Genomic DNA, 25,557 nt, shown 5'->3' with positions numbered 1-25,557 from the left:
TACTGAAAAGGACACATAACTTCCAACATCTGCTTCAGTATAAGCAGACCCAGGCCCTGGTGAGGAGAACTATCCGTCAGGCAAAGAGGCCATGTTGGCGTCGGTTCTGTGACACCATTGGAAGTGTGACACCTGTGGGAGTAGTGTGGGGGATGATTAAGAGGATGAGTGGGGTCAGAAGGGGAGTGGGATTATCCAGTGTTGACAAGTGGGAAGGATGTGGCAGTAACAGATGACAAAGCAGAGATGCATAGCTCTGCAAATTTGTCAGAGGGGCAGAAGGGGAGAGAGGAGCACCCTGGAGTTCTGGATAGGAGGGAGGATGTAAATGATGCGTTGAATGCACCATTTACCATGGCAAAGATAAAAAGGGCAATAGGTTAGCCTGGGTTAACTTCACCTGGGAAAGATGAGGTGTGCTATGTTATGTTGGCCCATCTTAGTGATGAGGCACTGGATAAGGTATTGGTGTTGTACAACAGAGTGTGGGAGGAGGGGAAACTACCCGGCGGCTGGAAGGAGGCAGTAGTGGTAGCAATCCGGAAGCCAGGGAAGGACCCAACGAGGCCGACAAGCTATCGGCCAATAGCTTTAATATCAACAGTATGTAAGATAAAGGAACGTATGATTACGGTGAGGCTAATTTACTTCCTGGAGAGCAGGGGGCTAGTAGGGGGCCAGTTCCGAGTTGGTTCAGGAAGGGGAGGGGAACTATGGACCCAGTGCTCTGCTTAGAAGCAGTGGTCAGGAAGGCTAAGGTGAACGGTTGTAGCTGTCTCTTTTGATGTGAAGAAGGCATATGATATGATGTGGAAGGAGGAGTTAATCAAGCTTGATATTACGGAGGTAGGAGGAAGAACGTACAACTGGATAAAGGATTTCTTGTTCGGAAGGTCTATCCAAGTGAGGGTGGGCAGCTACCTGGTGGATAACGGTATACCGCAGGGGAGCGTGATTCGTCCTCGGTTGTTCTCAATCATGATCAATGATGTTTACTCTCAGGTATGGACGGATATTGGGAGGTCATTATTTGCAGATGATGGGGCCTTATGGAAGAGGGGAAGAAATGTGCCATACATAGTCAGGAAGGTACAGGAAGCAATTGATGGGGTAGAACGGTGGGCATTAATGTGGGGATTCAGGTTCTCTGTAGAGAAAACTCAGACAGTGTTCTTTACCAGGAGGAAGGTGGGAGATGAGGTACGCTTGAGGTTATATGGGAGAAACTTGGAGAGGGTGGGGGCGTTCAGGTTCCTTGGGGTATACTTTGACACTAGACTGACCTGGGCAGAACACATTGAGAGGTGGGAAAGTGTAAGAAGGTGCTAAATTGATTGATTGATTCAAATGAATAATTTAACACAATAAAGCTTAAAAGCTTATTTTCATTATGGTCCTTTCGGAGGGGGAAGGGGGTGGAGCAAGGTTAGGCGGCAACTGCAGTGGCAACAACCAATGACAGACACAATAGTTGTTTGTTTCATAAAATGAGATAATTAGTACAGTTCCATTTCCTAATAAACAACTCTGGACAGGTACATCTCCCTGGTCTCACTTACCCCTAATATATACAGCATTCATTGTCTTATATACACACACAAGACTATCACAAAATGATACACATTAGGCATCAAAAGGCAGACCATATGCTATCCCGGGCATTTCCTTCTCAGCCACATATTATAATCTTACGACTCACTTTTGAGACGTGCTACTAATTAGCAATTGTTTCAGTGAGAATTTGAAACTGCCCATTGAAGGTATAGATTTCCAATTTTTTGAAAGACTGTGTGATGCACTGTCTGACGGGAAGGAGTTGGGGGGCTGGGCCTTCCCCATTGAGGACCATTTATGTTCCATTGATCCAATCGGTAATAGACTATGGCAGTATAGCGTATGGTTCGGCAGCCCCGACCTCATTGGAAAGGCTAGATGTCATATAGGGTCAAGGACTCAGAATATGTAGTGGGGCGTTTCGGACGTCCCCAGTGGCTGCACTACAGGTGGAGATGGGGGATATGCCATTGCAGATTAGGAGACAGCAGCTGGCAACTAATTATTGGGTCAGCCTACAGGGACATGGGGTGTCTCATCCTGCAAAATATATTTTACAGGCATACTGCGAACATGAGAAAGGACAGAACACAAGCTTTGGGTGGGTGGGTAATACCCAGCCGAGGGAGATGGGACTGTATGGAAGGGGGTTTAGTCCAACGGTAGCTATTCCTGTAAATCCACCATGGCTACTCCTTCCTCCAGTTGTAGATCTAGAAGTATTGGAGAGAATACAGAAAGATAGGGAGGGTGTTGAGCCATCTGATTGGTTTAAGAGTCGTCTGGCCATATACACAGACGGTTCAAAAGATCCAAGGATAGGAAGTACTGGGTCAGCATTTGTAGTGCAGGAATGTGGGGTAAAAGTCAGGAAACGTATTACTAATCATCTGGCTGTATATATGGCGGAGCTGATGGCCATTCTGTTGGCCTTGCAGTGGGTGGAGGAAGTTAAGCCAGAAAGAGTAGTTATTTGCTCAGATTCATGAGCAGTTTTGATGAGTCTACAGTCTTTCAGCTCACGTAGCAGACAAGACCTGCTTTATGAGGTGCTACAAACCCATGGCAGGATTAGACTGATGGTTATACAAATAAGATTTACTTGGGTCCCAGGACATGTGGGGATGAAGGGGAACGAGGCAGTGGATGTACTGGCTAAACAAGCACTTAGTAGTGGGGATGTTGTAGTTTCAATGAGCAAGGCAGAGGCAAAAAGTCAAATATGGACAGTGATGGTGTAGAGATGGCAGGAGCAGTGGAATAGAGATACTAAGGCAGGCAGTACAGAGGAAAGTCGGGGAGGGGAGGACAGCAGGAAAGGACAGAAGAGCTATTTGTACAAGATTAAGGGTGGGACTCAGCCGATTAAATAAGTCCTTAAATGTGATAGGAAAGCATCCAACAGGAATACCGTTATTACTGACAGGAAACAGAGACCGTGGAGCATGTATTGCTACAGTATCAGAGGGAAATAAGAGAGGCTGAGATCTAATGAGGGAGAAGGGGATACAGGAAATTAGTTTAAAGAGTATATTTAGTTTCTCCCTGTCTCTGGCCCACACTCCAGTACAGTAGGTGGCGGTAATGCACCATAGCTTTGGATGCCAACTGCCGATAAACTCCACCGAAGAAGACAATGAGAACAGCTATATGGACACGCCTGGTGCCCAACATGGATGACATATTTCTTGAGAGTTGAGTGGAGACCCTAGTTTTAATGTCTATGGGGGGGACGAACGGATTCAGTTCAGTCAGTTGTCCTAATGAGCCCTCCTCCCCAGCTAGCTAGTTTATGATTTGTGGCTTGAAACTTCAGCGAGAATTTGAAACTTGTCTGATTTTTTTGCAGGACAGTTGCCGTGTTCAAAACAACTGGGAACTCAAAGAAAAAAAATATCTATTTGAACGGTCATCCAACTCAGAATTCCAACTCGGGAACTTGGGCCTCTTTCTAGAGCTCCGACTTTCCAACCTGAAGATCACTGAAGTCATAATTTGACCGAGTATTTTTCCAAGTTCCCAGTTGTTTTGAACGCGGCAAGTGTAGCCTACATACACTACATGACCAAAGGTATGTGGACACCTGCTTGTCAAACATCTCATTCCAAAATCATGAGCATTAATATTGAGTTGGTCCCCCCTTCGCTGCTATAACAGCCTCCACTCTTCTGGGAAGGCTTTCCACTAGATGTTGGAACATTGCTGCAGGGATTTGCTTCCATTCAGCCACAAGAGCATTAGTGAGGTTGGGCACGGATGTTGGGAGATTAGCCCTGGCTCACAGTCCACGTTCCAATTCATCCCAAAGGTGTTCGATGGAGTTAAGGTCAGGGCCTTGTGCAGGCCAGTCAAGTTCTTCCACACCGATCTCGACAAACCATTTCTGTATGGACCTTTCTTTGTGCTCAGGGGCATTGTCATTCTGAAACAGGAAAGGGCCTTCCCCAAACTGTTGCCACCCAGTTGGAAGCACATAATCGTCTATTATGCCATTGTATGCTGTAGCTTTAAGATTTCCCTTCACTGGAACTAAGGGACCTAGAACTAGCAGCCCCAGACCATTATTCCTCCTCCACCAAACTTTACAGTTAGCACGATGCATTCTGGCAAGTAGCGTTCTCCTGGCATCTGCCAAACCAAGATCCGTCCGTCGGACTGCCAGATGGTGAAGCGTGACTCATCACTCCAGAGAAGGCGTTGGTGGTGACCAATAGTGGCTTTACACCACTCTAGCCAACGCTTGGCATCGCACATGGTGATCTTAGGCTTGTGTGCGGCTGCTCGGCCATGAAAACCCATTTTATGAAGATCCCGACGAACAGTTCTTGTGCTGACGTTGCTTCCAGATGCAGTTTGGAACTCGGTAGTGAGTGTTGCAACCTGAGGACAGTCTATTTTTATGCGCTACGCGGTTCAGAGCTGAGCTGGCACAATTGTTTAGTGAGTCCGTCAGATCAGAGGAAGGAGGTATGACCAGGGATGTTCTCTTGATATGTGTGTGAATTGTAAGGATGTAAGCATAAAGATAGATACTGGAAAAAAATATAAACGCAACATTTAAAGTGTTGGTCCCATGTATCATGAGCTGAAATAAAAGACCCCAGAAATTTTCCATACACACAAAAATATTTTTTCTCTAAATTTTGTGCACAAATTTGTTTACATCCCTGTTAGTGAGCATTTGTCCTTTGCCAAGATAATCCATCCACCTGATCAAGAAGCTGATTAAACAGCATGATCATTACACAGGTGCACCTTGTGCTGGGTACAATAAAAGGCCACTCTAAAATGTGCAGTTGTGTCCCACAACACAATGCCACAGATGTCTAAAGTTTTGAGGGAATGTGCAATTGGCATGCTGACTGCAGGAATGTCCACCAGAGCTGTTGCCAGAGAATTGAATGTTCATTTCTCTCCCATTAACATCGTTTTATAGAATTTGGCAGTACGTCCAACCGGCCTCACAACCACAGACCACATGATACCACGCCAGCCCAGGACCTCTACGTCCAGCTTCTTCACCTGCGAGATCATCTGAGACCAGCCACCAGGACAGCTGATCAAACTGACGAGTATTTATGTCCGTAATAAAAGACCTTTTGTGGGGAAAAACTAATTCTGATTGGCTGGACTTGGCTCCCCAGTGGGTGGGCCTATGCCCTCCCAGGCCCACCCATGGCTGTGCCCCTGCCCAGTAATGTGAAATCCATAGATTAGGGCCTAATGAATTTATTTAAATTGACTGACTTCCATATATGAACTGTAACTCAGTAAAATCTTTAAATTGTTGCATGTTGTGTTTATATTTTTGTTCAGTATATTTCAACTTTAAGTAAACATGCATTGATAATATCCAATGATAGGTGGCAACACCAACCATTTATGAGCATTTAAAAATATATATTTATTCCCTTGGCAAGTCATTTTTAACTTGTTTGTGTGTGTGTGGTCTCCCACAATATAAATGGTAAAAAGTCTATAAAACATGACTTCAAATGTCAAACGACATCTTCCAAGTGCTAATAGAGTACATTCAACTGTTAAAGGGCCAATGCAGTCAAAAAGTTACCTGTGTTTTAAATTTCCACACTATGAGGTTTGAATAATACTGTGAAATTATGAAAATTATGATAATGTTCTTTAAGTATAAGAGCTGTTTGAAAAGACCGTCTGAAATGTCAGCCTTTTTATGTCGGATGGAGTTTTGGCCTTCCATGGTAACATCACCATGTGGTAAATTAGTTAATAGACCAATAAGAAAGAGTTCCAAACCTCTCTGCCAATAACAGTTCATTTTCTGTTTTTGCCTAAAGCACTCCCAGACAGTCCTAGCAAATGTCTTGATTAAGAAATTGCTCTTTGATAAAAAGCTATTAGTTTCCTTTTAACTATTTTAATTGAAGTAACTTACTCTGATTGTTTTCATTGTTACTCATAAATGATTTGATATTTAGATAAAAATTGCTGCATTGGTCCTTTAAATATCCTTCACAAACAGAGTCACACAGAGACATATAGGCACAAACACAGGGTGCATCAAGGCATAAACATGTAATACTCCCCTCCTGGTGTTGCCCTTTCCGTTGCCCTATACCCATGATACCCAAAAAATGCCAGTGTAGGCTTACCATGCATGGCCATAATGAATGATATGTGTATGATAATGATCAATATTGCCTAAAGGTCACATAAATAAACACATCACAGTAAGTAGCTCTCTTAGCATTTCATCAACATGAATAAAATCACTAAATCCAGATTATTATTTCTCAATAAAATACACATCCTCTTTTCTGCCGTCTATTTCAGTCCTTGTCCTCTTTTCTTCACATCGGTCTACTCACTTCCTATTTTTGACCCATATCTTCCCCACCCACTTTGGACGTGTTCGACATTGCAGCCGACTTTAAAGGCGGGTCAAGAACGACTGATCAACAAATCACCTTGCATCGTAAATAACTTCTCAATATTATTTGTAGATCTGTCAGTCAGTCTCAATTCACAGTTTTGATACTCTCGAACACAGCCAGACGGTCTGTGTTGTCTGCCAGTCTGTGTGTATTACGTTCTTCCGACCACCAGATAGAGCTCTCCTTTGTCTATGCCCCACCTGGCATGATGCGGAGCTCATGGTACACCTCCTCAGGCTGGGGGCTGCTCTGTATGGCCAGGATGGAGGAGCATGGGGGATCCAACAGCTACTGCATAGAATAGAATACTACTTAATTGTGTTACAGAGAACAACATTATTATGACCCATTCTCCTCTTTATCACCCTCCACTGCTACACACAAAGAAACACAGTCTATTATTCATTAAAACACAATGATCATGCGTCATACTACTGACCTCTGTGAAATGTTCAGGCAGCTTGGCCTTGGGCCTGAGGAAGCGGACCACCCTGTAGCAGTACCAGAAGGCCAGGGCCAGCAGGGCCACTGCCACAGCCATCACCACAAATGTCACCAGGGCTACCACCCAAGGCCTGTCATTACCTGAGGAGTGGTTGGGGTTGGAAAAAGGACACCAGGGAGGAAGAATTTAGTTGAGCAGGGGGGACTTGTACTTGGAGAAGCACTGAAGGCAGCAATCTAATCAAATCCTAATCATTTGTGTTTAACCGATGAAAGGGAGGAAGAGAGAGAGAGGCGGAAAGAGAGCGAGAGACATGGGGCTCACCCTTAGCGGTGCTCTCACACGTAACATTGCTGGGCTGGCTGTGTTTGGAGAACCTCTGGGTGTACACCCAGACCTGAACACAGTACCTGGTCCATGGCTCCAGCGCCAAGACCACTTTACGCAGTGGGGTGATATTTGTAGTTTTGGTCTGAGGGGGTGATAGAGAAGTAGTGAGGATCGACAGCGCCATCAGATTATCCCACCCACAGTCATAACAGTTACCATTGGCAGATGGATAAGTCGTTTTTGTGCTCTGACCCTAAACCCAGAAGGTTCCCCCTAAAACACATATGTCAGAGTCAAGGCCCGCGGGCCACATCCGGCCCGCGAGAAGGTTTTTTACGGCCCCTGGGATGATCTTGATTTATTATTAGAACCGGCCCGCAGACCGCAGCAAGCCGGCAGCCCGCAGATCTTTTACACGCACCAATACTACATTTCCCACAATGCAACGGTGACGCACCGAGCAGTAGGCTGCTTCATTTCAATATTTATTGGCACAGCAGTCGTCAGCATCACAGTAAAATTAACTTTCAGATACCCATCAAAAATGGCAAAACGGAAGGTGGACACTGAGAACCGGGGGTTTCAAACAAGGTGGGAGTCGGAGTATATGTTCACGGAGGTAGCTGGAAAACCTGTGTGTCTTCTGTGTGGAGAAAGTGTGGCGGTACTGAAAGAGTATAATCTGAGACGACATTATGAAACGAAACACGCGGACAAAAACAAGAATATGGACATGGAACAAAGGCTACAAAAGGCAGAGGAATTAAAACGAGGCCTCAAATCTCGACAGGCTCTGTTCAAAAAAGCCAAATCACAAGGCCAGGCTGCTGTCAAGGCCAGTTTTATTTTGGCAGAAGAGATCGCTAAATCAGCCCGGCCATTTACGGAGGGGGATTTCATCAAAAACTGCATGATTAAAGTTTGTGACGAAGTTTGCCCAGAAAAAAGGCAACTCTTTTTAAATGTGAGTCTGAGCAGAAACACCATTGCCGAGAGAGTAGACCAGTTGTCCATCAATCTAAAAGAGCAGCTTGTGAAAAAGGGAAAAGATTTCATTGCATATTCCTTGGCTGTGGATGAGAGCACCGACATTTCTGACATTGCCCAGTTGTCAATTTTCATCCGCGGAGTGGACTCCAGCCTAAGCGTGACAGAGGAGTTTTTGGCTTTACGTCCTATGCATGGCACAACTACGGGGCATGATTTGTATGAAGAGGTGTCAAGATGTGTAAATGAGATGGAGCTGCCTTGGGAAAAACTCGTGGGTTTGACAACCGACGGAGCACCTGCGATGTGTGGACACAGGAGCGGACTGGTGGCGAAGATACGGGAAAAGATGCAAGAGGAAAACGCGACAGGTGAGCTGACAGCTTATCATTGTATCATACACCAGGAAGCGTTGTGCGGTAAAGCCTTGAAAATGGAGCATGTAATGAGCATCATCACGCGCACAGTTAACTTTATCAGAGCCAAAGGTTTGAATCACCGCCAGTTCAAGGCATTTCTGACGGAGTTAGAAACGGAGCATGGTGATTTGCCTTATCACACAGAGGTGCGATGGCTAAGCCAGGGAAAGGTGCTTCAAAGATGTTTCGAGCTTCGTGAGGAGATTTGTCTGTTCTTGGACAGCAAAGGGAAAGACACAACACAACTCCGAGACGAAATGTTTCTGTGTGAAATGGCTTTTCTGTGTGACATTACGAGTCATCTGAATGCAATGAACTTGCAGCTGCAGGGTCGGGATCATGTCATCTCTGATATGTACAGTACAGTGAAGGCATTTAAAACCAAACTGACTCTGTGGGAGACGCAGATGCGGAAAGAAAATTTGAGCCACTTTCCCAGCTGCCAGACCATGAAAGAGAAGCTCTCTACCAGTGCGTTCCCGAGCGCACAGTTGGCTGATAAAATAGGTATGCTTGCCGCTGACTTTCGACGCCGATTTGCTGACTTTGAAGCACAAAAAAGCAGGTTGGAACTGCTCGGTAACCCATTTGCTGTTGACGTGGAAAGCTCACCACCAAACCTCCAAATGGAGTTGATTGACCTCCAATGCAATGATGCACTGAGGGCAAAATATGCGGCAGTGGGTGCTGCGGAGTTCGCCCGTTTCCTCCCCGACACAATGCCCCAGCTGCGCATCCAGGCTGCTCAAACGTTGTCTATGTTTGGCAGCACATACCTGTGTGAACAACTGTTTTCTTTGATGAACCTGAACAAAACATCACACAGAAGTCGACTTACTGCTGAACACCTCCACTCAATTCTGAGGATTTCCTCAGCTCAGAGCCTTACCCCGAACATTGATGAACTTGTGGAAAAGATGGGACACCACCAAGTATCACCCTCAACCTCAAACAAGTGAACATTACTGTGCAATCACATATTTAGAGTTTTTACTCAGTTCAAGTTTAAAAGTTAAAGTTTAATATTTGTTTTCACTGCATGTTACTTCTCCTTAAACAAAGTGTTGTTTTTGATTAATAGATTTTTGCACTTTATTTTATTGTATTTCAATCCAATTATATTTTAAAAATATTTCAGTTGAGTGGATGATAGAAAATTGCTATTATTGTTTTTTTCTTTGAAGTAAATTTAGCCCACTTTTGCTAAAATAGAAAATATAGGCTACTGATGGTGCCTTGAATACCGGTTTCTTTCATTTAATGTTCATGTTATGGGGATTTTTATATAAAGGAAATTTGTCTTTTGTGTCTGTTGAAAATTAAAGATTACTGACAGAGCCATAAGAAAATATTGCTTTATTTATCTGATCATATTGGAATATATTTGTTAGGTTTTCAGTAGGTTCAATTAGGTTCACTAGACTATATGCGTCATTTAAAAAATTTTCAATGAACATTCGAACAGTCCGGCCCTCGGCTTGTAGCTAAATTTTTTATTTGGCCCTCCGTCCATTTGACTTTGACACCCCTGCCCTAAAAGCAACAAAGTGAAACTTGTTTTTTTGGGAGGGGGGTAATGCTCTAAGTAATGCTAATTTTACCATTATTTTATTTGTTTAAAATGACATATGTACTGCCACAGTGGTAAATATTAAAATAAGTTTACTCCAAATTAAAACGAACAACCCCACCTGTGTCAAGGCAAAAAATAAAAATAATAAAACACCCACGTGTCTGCACTTGTCATGCTGGGACAGTCAGCAAGACGCATCAATTAATTCAGGCTACAAGAGTGTAGACCCAATGATAATCGCCGATTGTCATTAAACTGTTGGGTGTTTTGTAACAGATGTCTCTTTCCATTCATCAAATGGCGCAAGCGCACAGTGCACTGTTTGGATGCCGGAACTATTTTGGAGTGGACGAGCATGCACAAGTAGTCTACTTTTTCAAGTGATTTGTTTGACAATAAGATGAAAACATCATGACTGGTGTTCATGCCAAATTAAAAAGGTAATAAAACTATTTTGAATGTTAAATGACACGTCTTTACTATTAGATCCATAAACATGTCACGGTATAATTCGCAATCTGCTTAAACCTGTACCTCATACTCCTTATAGGCTCCCTTTACTATGAAGTACTGCTTGTTAACCACCAGATGTGAAAGATCCGGCGACAGTCTGTTTTCCTTTGTTTTAACATTATCAGATCCCTTGGTGAAAAAATAGAAAGTAAAATGGTCACCATACCTTCTCCTCCTGACCCTCTTTCCAGAAGGTGATGTTAAACTTTGCGTGGTTGTATACGTCTTTGAACTCAGAGATCCTGAGCACCGGGTCGTTGATGCTCACTTCAATGTCAGCCCCACTGGAGACGAGCGTCACACCGGGAGGGCCTAGTGTGGCTGTAGAGAGAGATATTTGAAAGGAAGTGACCTAGAGGAAGTGAACACCTCTTAGATGAAGAGGGTTAAAGAAATTACACTAGCTAGCTGATAACCATAGACTAGTCTATTAAAGAGGCAATTCTGTCAGGCTCCAGGATTCACCCAACCTCTGGTTGAAGAGTGCATGTTAATACACTTTCATACCCTGAACATCTGTCAAAGCTGTTACGGAGATGGGTATAAACTCACTGTGTTCATCCATGACAAACTGCACGCTGGTCTTCATCCAGCGAGATGTGTCCCCCTCTCGTTCTGCCCTCACTTGGAAAAAGTACACTCCAAATTTGTGTAGATGACTGGTGAAGTCACAGCTTTGGGCTGTTGTGTTCCAACATACAACCTCATAGCTGCTGACCAAGCCCCTGTATCAAAACATGGCATAATAGTTATTGCAGTAGAATATTATTACCAGCACGGTTGGATGCTCATTAGGCAGGATTAGGTGGCTGGATTAGCCTATGTCGGCAGATTGACGAGGGCGGCATTTTCGGAGCTAAACTGACCAAGACGCACCAACAACAACACATAAAACCTTACATAATTCTGCCCAAAAACAATGATAATTTCTCTCAACCAGTGGCATATGGCCTTTTTAGATGAGCGCTGATGCCGCCCTGTGATAATCAGTGGCCACTTTATCAAAGGCAGGTGTGCAAATTATTTTGCTTGTCCATTCCCAGCGTGCCTCTCCAGGGTGCCGTTGGAGAGACGCATCTCTGCAACACTCCACCAGCGTTCAGTCAAAACAATTATCTAACATAAATCATGTAGCAGATATAGGATGTGATAGAAAGAGTATGCTGCCTTATCTTTAGCCTACAAGCTTGAGATAATGTATTTAATGAGACAGACTCTTTTTACATGTACGTTACTCCGATCAAATAGCATAACCTAAAAATGGTGTCCAATCAAATAAAAAATGCGCTGTCATGTTAACAAACGACATATCCTAAAAACAGTACAGGTCAAAGTAAAATGAACGATATGGAATGGACAATCACAACTGTTGTCGAGGAGTTTCACCCTATTGTCATGATCAGTGGTTTCAAGTTTGTATCTGACCATTTTTGACAAGCTGATCATAGCGGAAAAAATAGATTTACTTCTGCATTTCCCGCTGTGTAAAACACATTGCAAATAGGCTCACGATAACTCCTCATAAAGTTGTATAGCTGATATTCAGAGCTTAAATAGCCAAATTGATTAGTCACAGGAATCAGGACAAAAAGGCAACGGCCTGTTTTACAAACGGTGGGCCCACCACATGGATGGGTATTCATAAAATTCCATTGCCCGACATGGTAGGCTACACCCCAGTAAGCACGAGCCGACGTCTTTTTTTGGTCCTGTCCGGACGCCTTTTTTGGTGTTTTACAAACGGAAGGCTTACCACATAAATGGCCATTCATAAATTAGATTTCAGGCAACAGGCTACACCTCAGTCAGCACGGACCGATGCAGATGCCTTTTGGACGTCTATTTTTGGTGAAGTCCAGATCGGCCTTGATTTCCACAGACATTGGTTTTTGGTCCGGTCCAAATCTGAACCAATCATAGAAGTCTATGTTTGGTTCAGATTTTGTTCGGTCTGGACCGGCCTTGATTTGGCCCAGACGTCTATAAATGACGTCTTTTAAACGTTCATACAATATCCAATAAATACAGTACCTAACATCCAATTTGGGCCAAACTTTTTTTCTAACAATGAGTAAGACATGGGGAATACAAAGAAATGGTCAACAGCCACCGACAGACCCTCAACCAAACCAGGCACAAAAAAAGTACACAGTTGCAGCTCTGAGTATTGTTTCTTCATCCAATGCAGTGAATTTATTGTTATTAAATGTTTTTCTTTCTGAGAAATGTCCTATCCTACATCCTGATATTACCAGGTTCTGACCACTAGATGTTGCTGTTCCTGCTACTAGATGATTAAAAATAGATACATATATACACACCCCGCCCCCCTCAATGTTAATGGGATAGATCGCCCAAATAAATAAAATGACATATTGGGTTCCTTACCCTTTAGGCAGTTTATGGACAAGGTGTGACAGCAACCCATGCTTTGGTTTTCTTTACCTGGCTACTGTTTCAAATGCTAACTTTTTAGCATTTGTGGCACAAATCCAATGCAAGTAAATGGTACCTAGTAAATGCCTTCAGAAAGTACTCATACCCTGGACTTATTCCATATTTTGTTGTGTTACAGTACCTAACATCTGATTTCCCAGTGTGAGTATTCAAAATGTATTACAATACCCGATAATGACAAAGTGAAAATATGTATTTTTTTGTGTGCAAATGTATTGATAAATTAAATACGGAAATATCTAATTTACATAAGTATTCACACCCCTAAGTCAATACATGTTAGAATAAACTTTGGCAGCGATTACAACACATTATTATAACTTGTTTATTCTTCAAGCCCTGTCAAGTTGGTTGTTGGTCATTGCTAGACAGCCATTTTCAAGTCTTGCCATGGACTGGAAGGTGTCTCTGACTAAGCCACTAAGGAACATCTTGGTAAGCAAATACAGTGTATATTTGGACTTGTTTTAGGTTATTGTCCCACTGAAATGTGAATTTGTCTCCCAGTGTCTGTTGGAAAGCAGACTGAACCAGGTTTTCTTCTAGGACAGCAGTCACCAACCTTTTCTGAGTCAAGATCACTTTCGCAGTCAAAAAGCAAGCTGAGATCTATCTACTGCTCAGATGTTTTTTTATTTACATTAACCTCACACAAACAGTTTTGTAGGAATGAGGTTTGGGAAGTAGGCCTAATACATTATCACAGCATATTGGCTATATGATTGGCCTGCCAATATTGTTAATCAGACCATGTTATATTTCAAAACTCGAGCTTTGATAACAAAATAGAGCAGTTGGTTTAGCACTTGTGAGGCACTGTGGAGCATGAATTGAACATTAGCGTATTTATTTTACTGGACTGATGGTACCTGCATCTGATGTTCAACAAGGTCAAATCACGACGTCAGTGATCTTCAGGTCGAAAAGTCGGAGCTCTAGAAAGACGCCCGAGTTTCTGACTTTGATGACCGTTCGAAACAATCTTTCCCAACCGCCTCTCACGGTCTCTGCTCTCTTCTTCCTTTCCTCCGCTGAGACTGACCAGAGAGAGGGGGACACAGACATCCACCTGATGACGAGACTTGAGGCACACCGCATCTGCCTCATGCACAAATTAATGTTGTTCCTATGACCAGAGAAAGTTAAATATTCCTTAATATTAAAATCGACACGACGAGCAGCTAATAATAATAAAACGCAGGGCTTTTAATACTTGGCTATTCATTCATTGCAGCTGCAGCCCGAGCGGAAGTACGGAGAAGCACGTTTTGTAATAGTGTTGAATAAAACAGTGACAGTGCTGAATATAAACTTAAACACGAACTCACTCATCAAAACAGCAGCTCTTTGCTGTATTCCTTAACATGACCCTCTGTGGTCATGGTTTTAAAAGTTATTACATCTTACGCAGGCTAGTAGCCTATTAAACTTGTCTGTGGCCAGGGTCATGGAAGCTCTGTAGCCACGGTAATTTGAGCTATCCGATTGGGCAGCTCAGTAGGTGCACTCCATTTAGTCACAGATTTGCCGGTCCGCCGGGTAGGCGTAGTTTGTCTCATGGGAACACTTTGCTTATCCGGTGCGCAGGACTTTTGAATCAAGTGCACCTACCGGCAACAACTCAACACAATTTTTAAAAAGGAGCGCAAGCCTTTATCGTTCGTTGGCTTTTCTACAGAAATATTTGGTGATCGACTAGGAATGCCTTGAAGATCGACCAGTCGATCGTGATCGACCAGTCGGCGACCACTGCTCTAGGACTTTGCCTGTGCTTATAGATGTATCATGTTTCTTTTTATCCCCAAAATCTCTCTAGTCCTTGCAGATGACAAGCATACCCATAACCACCATGCTTGAAAATAGGAAGAATGTTACTCAGTAATGTTTTTGATTTGCCGCAAACATAACACTTTATATATATTTGTATTTATTTAACCTTTATTTAACTAGGCAAGTCAGTTAAGAACAATGACAGCCTGGGCCATTTGTGCGCCGTCCTATCCTATGGGACTCCCAATCAAGGTCGGTTGTGATACAGCCTGGATTCGAACCAGGGACTGTAGTGATGCCTCTTGCACTGAGATGCAGTGCCTTAGACCACTACACCACTCTGGAGCCCCCGAGGACATACAGTTAATTTCTTTGCCACATTTTACTTTAGTGCCTTTTTGCAAACAGGATACATGTTTCGGAATATTTGCTTACTTCTTTTCACTCTGTCATTTAGGTTAGTATTTTAGGGTAATTACAATATTGTTGACCCATCCTCAGTTTTCTTGGTGAAATCCCTGAGCGGTTTCACTCCTCTCCGGCAACTGAGTTAGGAAGGACGCCTTTATCTTTGTAGTGACTGGGTGTATTGATACACCATCCAAAGTGTAATGAATAACTTCACCAAGATGAAAGGGATATTAAATATCTACTTTTTTTCATTTTTACCCATCTACCCAGCTTTCTTTCTGAGGTCATGGTAAACCACCCTGGTAGACGTGGTTGAATCTGTGTTTGAAAGCCACTGCTCGACTGAGGAACCTTACAGATAATTGTATGTGTGGGGTACAGAGAACACTATTAACACACACAGAGTGAATCCATGCAACTTATTTTGTGACATGTTAAGCACATTTTTACTCCTGAACATATTTAGGCTTGCCATAACAAAGGGGTTGAACATATTTCAGCTTTTCATTTAATTTGTAAAAACCTAACAACTTCAATGACAAATTTCTCTGAACAGGTGAATAAAAAAACAATTGCATTGCATAGGATGAAGAAACAATACTCTGAGCCGCACCTCCATACTACTTGTCAGACATAGAGCACTATGCACTATTGTACTATTGTAAAGTGGTTGTTCCACTGGATATCATAAGGTGAATGCACCAATTTGTAAGTCGCTCTGGATAAGAGCGTCTGCTAAATGACTTAAATGTAAATGTAAATGTAGAGAACTGATACCATATACTCATTGTTGGTGTGGGGGGTCTGTGGGGGTCCAGGGGGGCTTTGACAATTTCTTTGGAATCCTCATTGTTAGAAAAATGTGTGCCAACTCAGGTGTTAGGTCCTATTTTTATTGAATATGAATCCTATCAATTAAAATAGCCAATTAGCTTAATTTCTCAGAGATTATATTATATTTCAACAAAATGATGTTGCAGGAATGCTAATCTTAGCTGTTTCTAATAAGATTGTGGGGCCAAATTCCTCTTTCATGTGCTTTTTGAGGTGGAAGTGAAATAGGAGTGAAATAGTTGCACCCATTTCTTAGAAATATACTGACTGTGTTTGTGTCAGTGTGAGCAATACTGTATGAGAAAAGTAGGAACGTGTGTAGGTACAAAGAGCATGCCAGAGTGTGAGCATGCCTGTGTATGACACATTGAGAGTCTACTGGTAAAGTCGACTTGAAGGTGTGTCAGTTCTACCCTTTCCCAGCACCCACAGGAGGAAGTTCCTCATATTTCAATGTGTCACCCTCACTTAGCTCCATTGTGTTGTTTTTCATATTACCACGGTCTCCACTCACCTGTACTCTGCTCTGTAGGTTATGTTTTCTGCGTGGTTCTGAGGTGCATCCCACTCCAACACTAATCCCATGTTGACAGAGTTAATCCTGATGTTACTGGGACTTGGAAGTTCAGCTAACACTGCTGTAAAGCACCGAGATATACATTTGAACATACTGACAATATACTGTACACCAGTGGTTCCCAACTAGGGGTAGTAGGACCCCTGAGGGTATTCGACCCATCAACAGACTCATGAGACCATAGGCTTACTAGTCAAATTTAGATGAGGGGGCACATCAAGGGTACTCCGGGCAGAGCAAAATTCAGTTGGTGGTACAGTAACCAAAAAAGGTTGGGATACTCTGCTGTACATCATGCAGCAGGTGTGGGGAAATAGTACTGTTTCAGGTCTTAGACTATTTTAAGAGGTACTAGAGAAATTAAGCCTGCTTCATAGAGATAAACACTCTTGAGCAAATCTGCCATTCAGGAATGCTGCCGGATAAAACCTTAGGCCTATGTGTATTTACATCATCAGTATGTAAATGTCACAGACACCATTCCTGGTCGTTATAGAGAAGGAAGTAAACAAATATTTACAGCAATGACGACGACAAAATGTCAAGTGTTTCCATTCGTTCCCACAATTGGCAATACAATAGATTGAGGAATGTATGAGAGTGTTAAATAAATGTATAATAGACTGTGAAATTATAAAGGAATATCTACAAAAGGAGGTTTAAAACCTTCACCTACAAACATAGCCAATCGCTTGACAGCACGTTGGTTGGCTATGCCTTCTATGGTAAGACCAAGAGCAAAATACTGACCTGTATTTCCATGTAAAGTTAAACATACTTTGACAAACAAGATAGTAAAAACTGTAGATTGCATGTTTCCCAAGAGATTTTCAATGTCACCAGGGCTACCACCCAAGGCCTGTCATTGCCTGAGGAGTGGTTGGAGTTGGAAAAAGGACACCAGGGAGGAAGGATTTAGTTGAGCAGGGGGGACTTGTACTTGGAGAAGCACTGAAGGCAGCAATCTAATCAAATCCTAATCATTTGTGTTTAACCGATGAACGGGAGGAAGAGAGAGAGAGAGGCGGAAAGAGAGCGAGAGACATGGGGCTCACCCTTAGCGGTGCTCTCACACGTAACATTGCTGGGCTGGCTGTGTTTGGAGAACCTCTGGGTGTACACCCAGACCTGAACACAGTACCTGGTCCATGGCTCCAGCGCCAAGACCACTTTACGCAGTGGGGTGATATTCGTAGTTTTGGTCTGAGGGGGTGATAGAGAAGTAGTGAGGATCGACAGCGCCATCAGATTATCCCACCCACAGTCATAACAGTTACCATTGGCAGATGGATAAGTCGTTTTTGTGCTCTGACCCTAAACCCAGAAGGTTCCCCCTAAAAGCAACAAAGTGAAACTTGTTTTTTTGGGAGGGGGGGTAATGCTCTAAGTAATGCTAATTTTACCATTATTTTATTTGTTTAAAATGACATATGTACTGCCACAGTGGTAAATATTAAAATAAGTTTACTCCAAATTAAAACGAACAACCCCACCTGTATCAAGGCAAAAAATAAATAATAAAACACCCACGTGTCTGCACTTGTCATGCTGGGACAGTCAGCAAGACGCATCAATTAATTCAGGCTACAAGAGTGTAGACCCAATGATAATCGCCGATTGTCATTAAACTGTTGGGTGTTTTGTAACAGATGTCTCTTTCCATTCATCAAATGGCGCAAGCGCACAGTGCACTGTTTGGATGCTGGAACTATTTTGGAGTGGACGAGCATGCACAAGTAGTCTACTTTTTCAAGTGATTTGTTTGACAATAAGATGAAAACATCATGACTGGTGTTCATGCCAAATTAAAAAGGTAATAAAACTATTTTGAATGTTAAATGACACGTCTTTACTATTAGATCCATAAACATGTCACGGTATAATTCGCAATCTGCTTAAACCTGTACCTCATACTCCTTATAGGCTCCCGTTACTATGAAGTACTGCTTGTTAACCACCAGATGTGAAAGATCCGGCGACAGTCTGTTTTCCTTTGTTTTAACATTATCAGATCCCTTGGTGAAAAAATAGAAAGTAAAATGGTCACCATACCTTCTCCTCCTGACCCTCTTTCCAGTAGGAGATGTTAAATTTTGCGTGGTTGTATACGTCTTTGAACTCAGAGATCCTGAGCACTGGGTCGTTGATGCTCACTTCAATGTCAGCCCCACTGGAGACGAGCGTCACACCGGGAGGGCCTAGTGTGGCTGTAGAGAGAGACATTTGAAAGGAAGTGACCTAGAGGAAGTGAACACCTCTCAGATGAAGAGGGTTAAAGAAATTACACTAGCTAGCTGATAACCATAGACTAGTCTATTAAAGAGGCAATTCTGTCAGGCTCCAGGATTCACCCAACCTCTGGTTGAACAGTGCATGTTAATACACTTTCATACCCTGAACATCTGTCAAAGCTGTTACGGAGATGGGTATAAACTCACTGTGTTCATCCATGACAAACGCCTCAGTCTTCATCCAGCGAGATGTGTCCCCGTCTCGTTCTGCCCTCACTTGGAAAATGTATACTCCAAATTTGTGTAGATGACTGGTGAAGTCACAGCTTTGGGCTGTTGTGTTCCAACATACAACCTCATAGCTGCTGACCAAGCCCCTGAATCAAAACATGGCATAATAGTTATTGCAGTAGAATATTATTACCAGCACGGTTGGATGCTCATTAGGCAGGATTAGGTGGCAGGATTAGCCTATGGCGGCAGATTGACGAGGGCGGCATTTTCGGAGCTAAACTGACCAAGACGCACCAACAACACATAAAACCTTACATAATTCTGCCCAAAAACAATGATAATTTCTCTCAACCAGTGGCATATGGCCTTTTTAGATGAGTGCTGATGCCGCCCTGTGATAATCAGTGCCCACTTTATCAAAGGCAGGTGTGCAAATTATTTTGCTTGTCCATTCCCAGCGTGCCTCTCCAGGGTGCCGTTGGAGAGACGCATCTCTGCAACACTCCACCAGCGTTCAGTCAAAACAATTATCTAACATAAATCATGTAGCAGATATAGGATGTGATAGAAAGAGTATGCTGCCTTATCTTTAGCCTACAAGCTTGAGATAATGTATTTAATGAGACAGACTCTTTTTACATGTACGTTACTCCGATCAAATAGCATAACCTAAATGGTGTCCAATCAAATAAAAAATGCGCTGTCATGTTAACAAACGACATATCCTAAAAACAGTACAGGTCAAAGTAAAATGAACGATATGGAATGGACAATCACAACTGTTGTCGAGGAGTTTCACCCTATTGTCATGATCAGTGGTTTCAAGTTTGTATCTGACCATTTTTGACAAGCTGATCATAGCGGAAAAAATATATTTACTTCTGCATTTCCCAATGTGTAAAACACATTGCAAATAGGCTCACGATAACTCCTCATAAAGTTGCATAGCTGATATTCAGAGCTTAAATAGCCAAATTGATTAGTCACAGGAATCAGGACAAAAAGGCAACGGCCTGTTTTACAAACGGTGGGCCCACCACATGGATGGGTATTCATAAAATTCCATTGCCCGACATGGTAGGCTACACCCCAGTAAGCACGAGCCGACGTCTTTTTTTGGTCCTGTCCGGACGCCTTTTTTGGTGTTTTACAAACGGAAGGCTTACCACATAAATGGCCATTCATAAATTAGATTTCAGGCAACAGGCTACACCTCAGTCAGCACGGACCGATGCAGATGCCTTTTGGACGTCTATTTTTGGTGAAGTCCAGATCGGCCTTGATTTCCACAGACATTGGTTTTTGGTCCGGTCCAAATCTGAACCAATCATAGAAGTCTATGTTTGGTTCAGATTTTGTTCGGTCTGGACCAGCTTTGATTTGGCCCAGACGTCTATAAATGACGTCTTTTCAACGTTCATACAATATCCAATAAATACAGTACCTAACATCCAATTTGGGCCAAACTTTTTTTTCTAACAATGAGTAAGACATGGGGAATACAAAGAAATGGTCAACAGCCACCGACAGACCCTCAACCAAACCAGGCACAAAAAAAGTACACAGTTGCAGCTCTGAGTATTGTTTCTTCATCCAATGCAGTGAATTTATTGTTATTAAATGTTTTTCTTTCTGAGAAATGTCCTATCCTACATCCTGATATTACCAGGTTCTGACCACTAGATGTTGCTGTTCCTGCTACTAGATGATTAAAAATAGATACATATATACACACCCCGCCCCCCTCAATGTTAATGGGATAGATCGCCCAAATAAATAAAATGACATATTGGGTTCCTTACCCTTTAGGCAGTTTATGGACAAGGTGTGACAGCAACCCATGCTTTGGTTTTCTTTACCTGGCTACTGTTTCAAATGCTAACTTTTTAGCATTTGTGGCACAAATCCAATGCAAGTAAATGGTACCTAGTAAATGCCTTCAGAAAGTACTCATACCCTGGACTTATTCCATATTTTGTTGTGTTACAGTACCTAACATCTGATTTCCCAGTGTGAGTATTCAAAATGTATTACAATACCCGATAATGACAAAGTGAAAATATGTATTTTTTTGTGTGCAAATGTATTGATAAATTAAATACGGAAATATCTAATTTACATAAGTATTCACACCCCTAAGTCAATACATGTTAGAATAAACTTTGGCAGCGATTACAACACATTATTATAACTTGTTTATTCTTCAAGCCCTGTCAAGTTGGTTGTTGGTCATTGCTAGACAGCCATTTTCAAGTCTTGCCATGGACTGGAAGGTGTCTCTGACTAAGCCACTAAGGAACATCTTGGTAAGCAAATACAGTGTATATTTGGACTTGTTTTAGGTTATTGTCCCACTGAAATGTGAATTTGTCTCCCAGTGTCTGTTGGAAAGCAGACTGAACCAGGTTTTCTTCTAGGACAGCAGTCACCAACCTTTTCTGAGTCAAGATCACTTTCGCAGTCAAAAAGCAAGCTGAGATCTATCTACTGCTCAGATGTTTTTTTATTTACATTAACCTCACACAAACAGTTTTGTAGGAATGAGGTTTGGGAAGTAGGCCTAATACATTATCACAGCATATTGGCTATAGGATTGGCCTGCCAATATTGTTAATCAGACCATGTTATATTTCAAAACTCGAGCTTTAATAACAAAATAGAGCAGTTGGTTTAGCACTTGTGAGGCACTGTGGAGCATGAATTGAACATTAGCGTATTTATTTTACTGGACTGATGGTACCTGCATCTGATGTTCAACAAGGTCAAATCACAACGTCAGTGATCTTCAGGTCGAAAAGTCGGAGCTCTAGAAAGACGCCCGAGTTTCTGACTTTGATGACCGTTCGAAACTATCTTTCCCAACCGCCTCTCACGGTCCCTGCTCTCAACTTTCTTTCCTCCGCTGAGACTGACCAGAGAGAGGGGGACACAGACATCCACCTGATGACGAGACTTGAGGCGCACCGCATCTGCCTCATGCACAAATTAATGTTGTTCCTATGACCAGAGAAAGTTAAATATTCCTTAATATTAAAATCGACACGACGAGCAGCTAATAATAATAAAACGCAGGGCTTTTAATACTTGGCTATTCATTCATTGCAGCTGCAGCCCGAGCGGAAGTACGGAGAAGCACGTTTTGTAATAGTGTTGAATAAAACAGTGACAGTGCTGAATATAAACTTAAACACGAACTCACTCATCAAAACAGCAGCTCTTTGCTGTATTCCTTAACATGACCCTCTGTGGTCATGGTTTTAAAAGTTATTAAATCTTACGCAGGCTAGTAGCCTATTAAACTTGTCTGTGGCCAGGGTCATGGAAGCTCTGTAGCCACGGTAATTTGAGCTATCCGATTGGGCAGCTCAGTAGGTGCACTCCATTTAGTCACAGATTTGCCGGTCCGCCGGGTAGGCGTAGTTTGTCTCATGGGAACACTTTGCTTATCCGGTGCGCAGGACTTTTGAATCAAGTGCACCTACCGGCAACAACTCAACACAATTTTAAAAAAGGAGCGCAAGCCTTTATCGTTCGTTGGCTTTTCTACAGAAATATTTGGTGATCGACTAGGAATGCCTTGAAGATCGACCAGTCGATCGTGATCAACCAGTCGGCGACCACTGCTCTAGGACTTTGCCTGTGCTTATAGATGTATCATGTTTCTTTTTATCCCCAAAATCTCTCTAATCCTTGCAGATGACAAGCATACCCATAACCACCATGCTTGAAAATATGAAGAATGTTACTCAGTAATTTTTTTGATTTGCCCCAAACATAACACTTTATATATATTTGTATTTATTTAACCTTTATTTAACTAGGCAAGTCAGTTAAGAACAATGACAGCCTGGGCCAATTGTGCGCCGTCCTATCCTATGGGACTCCCAATCACGGTCGGTTGTGATACAGCCTGGATTCGAACCAGGGACTGTAGTGATGCCTCTTGCACTGAGATGCAGTGCCTTAGACCACTACACCACTCTGGAACCCCCGAGGACATACAGTTAATTTCTTTGCCACATTTTACTTTAGTGCCTTTTTGCAAACAGGATACATGTTTCGGAATATTTGCTTACTTCTTTTCACTCTGTCATTTAGGTTAGTATTTTAGGGTAATTACAATATTGTTGACCCATCCTCAGTTTTCTTGGTGAAATCCCTGAGCGGTTTCACTCCTCTCCGGCAACTGAGTTAGGAAGGACGCCTTTATCTTTGTAGTGACTGGGTGTATTTATTGATACACCATCCAAAGTGTAATGAATAACTTCACCAAGATGAAAGGGATATTAAATATCTACCCAGCCTTCTTTCTGAGGTCATGGTAAACCACCCTGGTAGACGTGGTTGAATCTGTGTTTGAAAGCCACTGCTCGACTGAGGAACCTTACAGATAATTGTATGTGTGGGGTACAGAGAACACTATTAACACACACAGAGTGAATCCATGCAACTTATTTTGTGACATGTTAAGCACATTTTTACTCCTGAACATATTTAGGCTTGCCATAACAAAGGGGTTGAACATATTTCAGCTTTTCATTTAATTTGTAAAAACCTAACAACTTCAATGACAAATTTCTCTGAACAGGTGAATAAAAAAACAATTGCATTGCATAGGATGAAGAAACAATACTCTGAGCCGCACCTCCATACTACTTGTCAGACATAGAGAACTGATACCATATACTCATTGTTGGTGTGGGGGGTCTGTGGGGGTCCAGGGGGGCTTTGACAATTTCTTTGGAATCCTCATTGTTAGAAAAATGTGTGCCAACTCAGGTGTTAGGTCCTATTTTTATTGAATATGAATCCTATCAATTAAAATAGCCAATTAGCTTAATTTCTCAGAGATTATATTATATTTCAACAAAATGATGTTGCAGGAATGCTAATCTTAGCTGTTTCTAATAGATTGTGGGGCCAAAATCCTCTTTCATGTGCTTTTTGAGGTGGAAGTGAAATAGGAGTGAAATAGTTGCACCCATTTCTTAGAAATATACTGACTGTGTTTGTGTCAGTGTGAGCAATACTGTATGAGAAAAGTAGGAACGTGTGTAGGTACAAAGAGCACGCCAGAGTGTGAGCATGCCTGTGTATGACACATTGAGAGTCTACTGGTAAAGTCGACTTGAAGGTGTGTCAGTTCTACCCTTTCCCAGCACCCACAGGAGGACGTTCCTCATATTTCAATGTGTCACCCTCACTTAGCTCCATTGTGTTGTTTTTCATATTACCACGGTCTCCACTCACCTGTACCCTGCTCTGTAGGTTATGTTTTCTGCGTGGTTCTGAGGTGCATCCCACTCCAACACTAATCCCATGTTGACAGAGTTAATCCTGATGTTACTGGGACTTGGAAGTTCAGCTAACACTGCTGTAAAGCACCGAGATATACATTTGAACATACTGACAATATACTGTACACCAGTGGTTCCCAACCAGGGGTAGTAGGAACCCTGAGGGTATTCGACCCATCAACAGACTCATGAGACCATAGGCTTACTAGTAAAATTTAGATGAGGGGGCACATCAAGGGTACTCCGGGCAGAGCAAAATTCAGTTGGTGGTACAGTAACCAAAAAAGGTTGGGATACTCTGCTGTACATCATGCAGCAGGTGTGGGGAAATAGTACTGTTTCAGGTCTTAGACTATTTTAAGAGGTACTAGAGAAATTAAGCCTGCTTCATAGAGATAAACACTCTTGAGCAAATCTGCCATTCAGCAAAGCTGATGGATAAAACCTTAGACCTATGTGTATTTACATCATCAGTATGTAAATGTAACAGAGACCATTCCTGGTCGTTATAGAGAAGGAAGTAAACAAATATTTACAGCAATGACGACGACAAAATGTCAAGTGTTTCCATTCGTTCCCACAATTGGCAATACAATGGATTGAGGAATGTATGAGTGTTAAATAAATGTATAATAGACTGTGAAATTATAAAGGAATATCTACAAAAGGAGGTTTAAAACCTTCACCAACAAACATAGCCAATCGCTTGACAGCACGTTGGTTGGCTATGCCTTCTATGGTAAGACCAAGAGCAAAATACTGACCTGTATTTCCATGTAAAGTTAAACATACTTTGACAAACAAGATAGTAAAAACTGTAGATTGCATGTTTCCCAAGAGATTTTCAATGTAATCCAACGACACTCAAATGTTCTGTTGGCTATATTTTTCTTGTTGCTGCTCTCGAGAGTTTGTCTAGCCAACTTTCCGAATGGTCTGAGAATTGCGAGGTAAGCGTAACTACGCTACGCATGAATACTGAAGCTTACGTACGGTTCAAACGAAAAACATGACA

General features: G+C 42.3%; 1 protein-coding gene and 1 long non-coding RNA gene across 4 annotated transcripts in view; one reads left to right on the top strand and one right to left on the bottom strand.

Moving 5' to 3' along the window:
* The window catches only part of LOC139538532 (uncharacterized), a 20,144-nt gene extending 14,801 nt beyond the window's left edge, over window positions 1-5,343 (top strand). Inside the window, exon 2 of the long non-coding RNA XR_011667752.1 lies at window positions 4,991-5,343. This is a non-coding gene — a long non-coding RNA (uncharacterized lncRNA). The remainder of the gene's footprint in view (window positions 1-4,990) is intronic.
* crfb4 (cytokine receptor family member b4) lies at window positions 5,333-25,557 on the bottom strand. Of its 3 annotated transcripts, none has more exons than XM_071340677.1 (11): window positions 25,307-25,557; window positions 24,496-24,619; window positions 19,219-19,388; window positions 18,833-18,987; window positions 17,836-17,983; window positions 16,718-16,841; window positions 11,284-11,456; window positions 10,898-11,052; window positions 7,234-7,381; window positions 6,904-7,049; window positions 5,333-6,755 (listed from the first exon to the last, which is right to left on the bottom strand). In XM_071340677.1, exons 1-11 carry the CDS (start codon window positions 25,368-25,370, stop codon window positions 6,753-6,755), a joined length of 1,410 nt encoding a protein of 469 aa, XP_071196778.1. In that variant the 5' UTR covers window positions 25,371-25,557; the 3' UTR covers window positions 5,333-6,752. The 3 variants fall into 3 exon arrangements, with proteins under 3 accessions (XP_071196778.1, XP_071196777.1, XP_071196779.1); XM_071340676.1 differs by having other exon boundaries at window positions 5,333-6,752; XM_071340678.1 differs by lacking the exons at window positions 17,836-17,983; window positions 18,833-18,987; window positions 19,219-19,388; window positions 24,496-24,619; window positions 25,307-25,557 and adding an exon at window positions 17,531-17,701 and having other exon boundaries at window positions 5,333-6,752.

Source organism: Salvelinus alpinus, chromosome 14 (assembly GCF_045679555.1).
Source record: "Salvelinus alpinus chromosome 14, SLU_Salpinus.1, whole genome shotgun sequence".
NCBI classification, from domain to species: Eukaryota; Metazoa; Chordata; class Actinopteri; order Salmoniformes; family Salmonidae; genus Salvelinus; species Salvelinus alpinus.
This window is presented reverse-complemented; position numbering and strand designations above follow the sequence as displayed.

Bases quoted from the DNA above. Each gene is read 5' to 3' on its own strand.
- crfb4 (XM_071340676.1), bottom strand. From the start codon at position 25,370: ATGCAATCTACAGTTTTTACTATCTTGTTTGTCAAAGTATGTTTAACT. The intron at 19,389-24,495 runs GTGAGTGGAGAC...GTTTTGATTCAG, and splicing joins ACCTACAGAGCAGGGTACAG to GGGCTTGGTCAGCAGCTATG. The intron at 7,050-7,233 runs GTGAGCCCCATG...ACCACTCCTCAG, and splicing joins GTGTGAGAGCACCGCTAAGG to GTAATGACAGGCCTTGGGTG.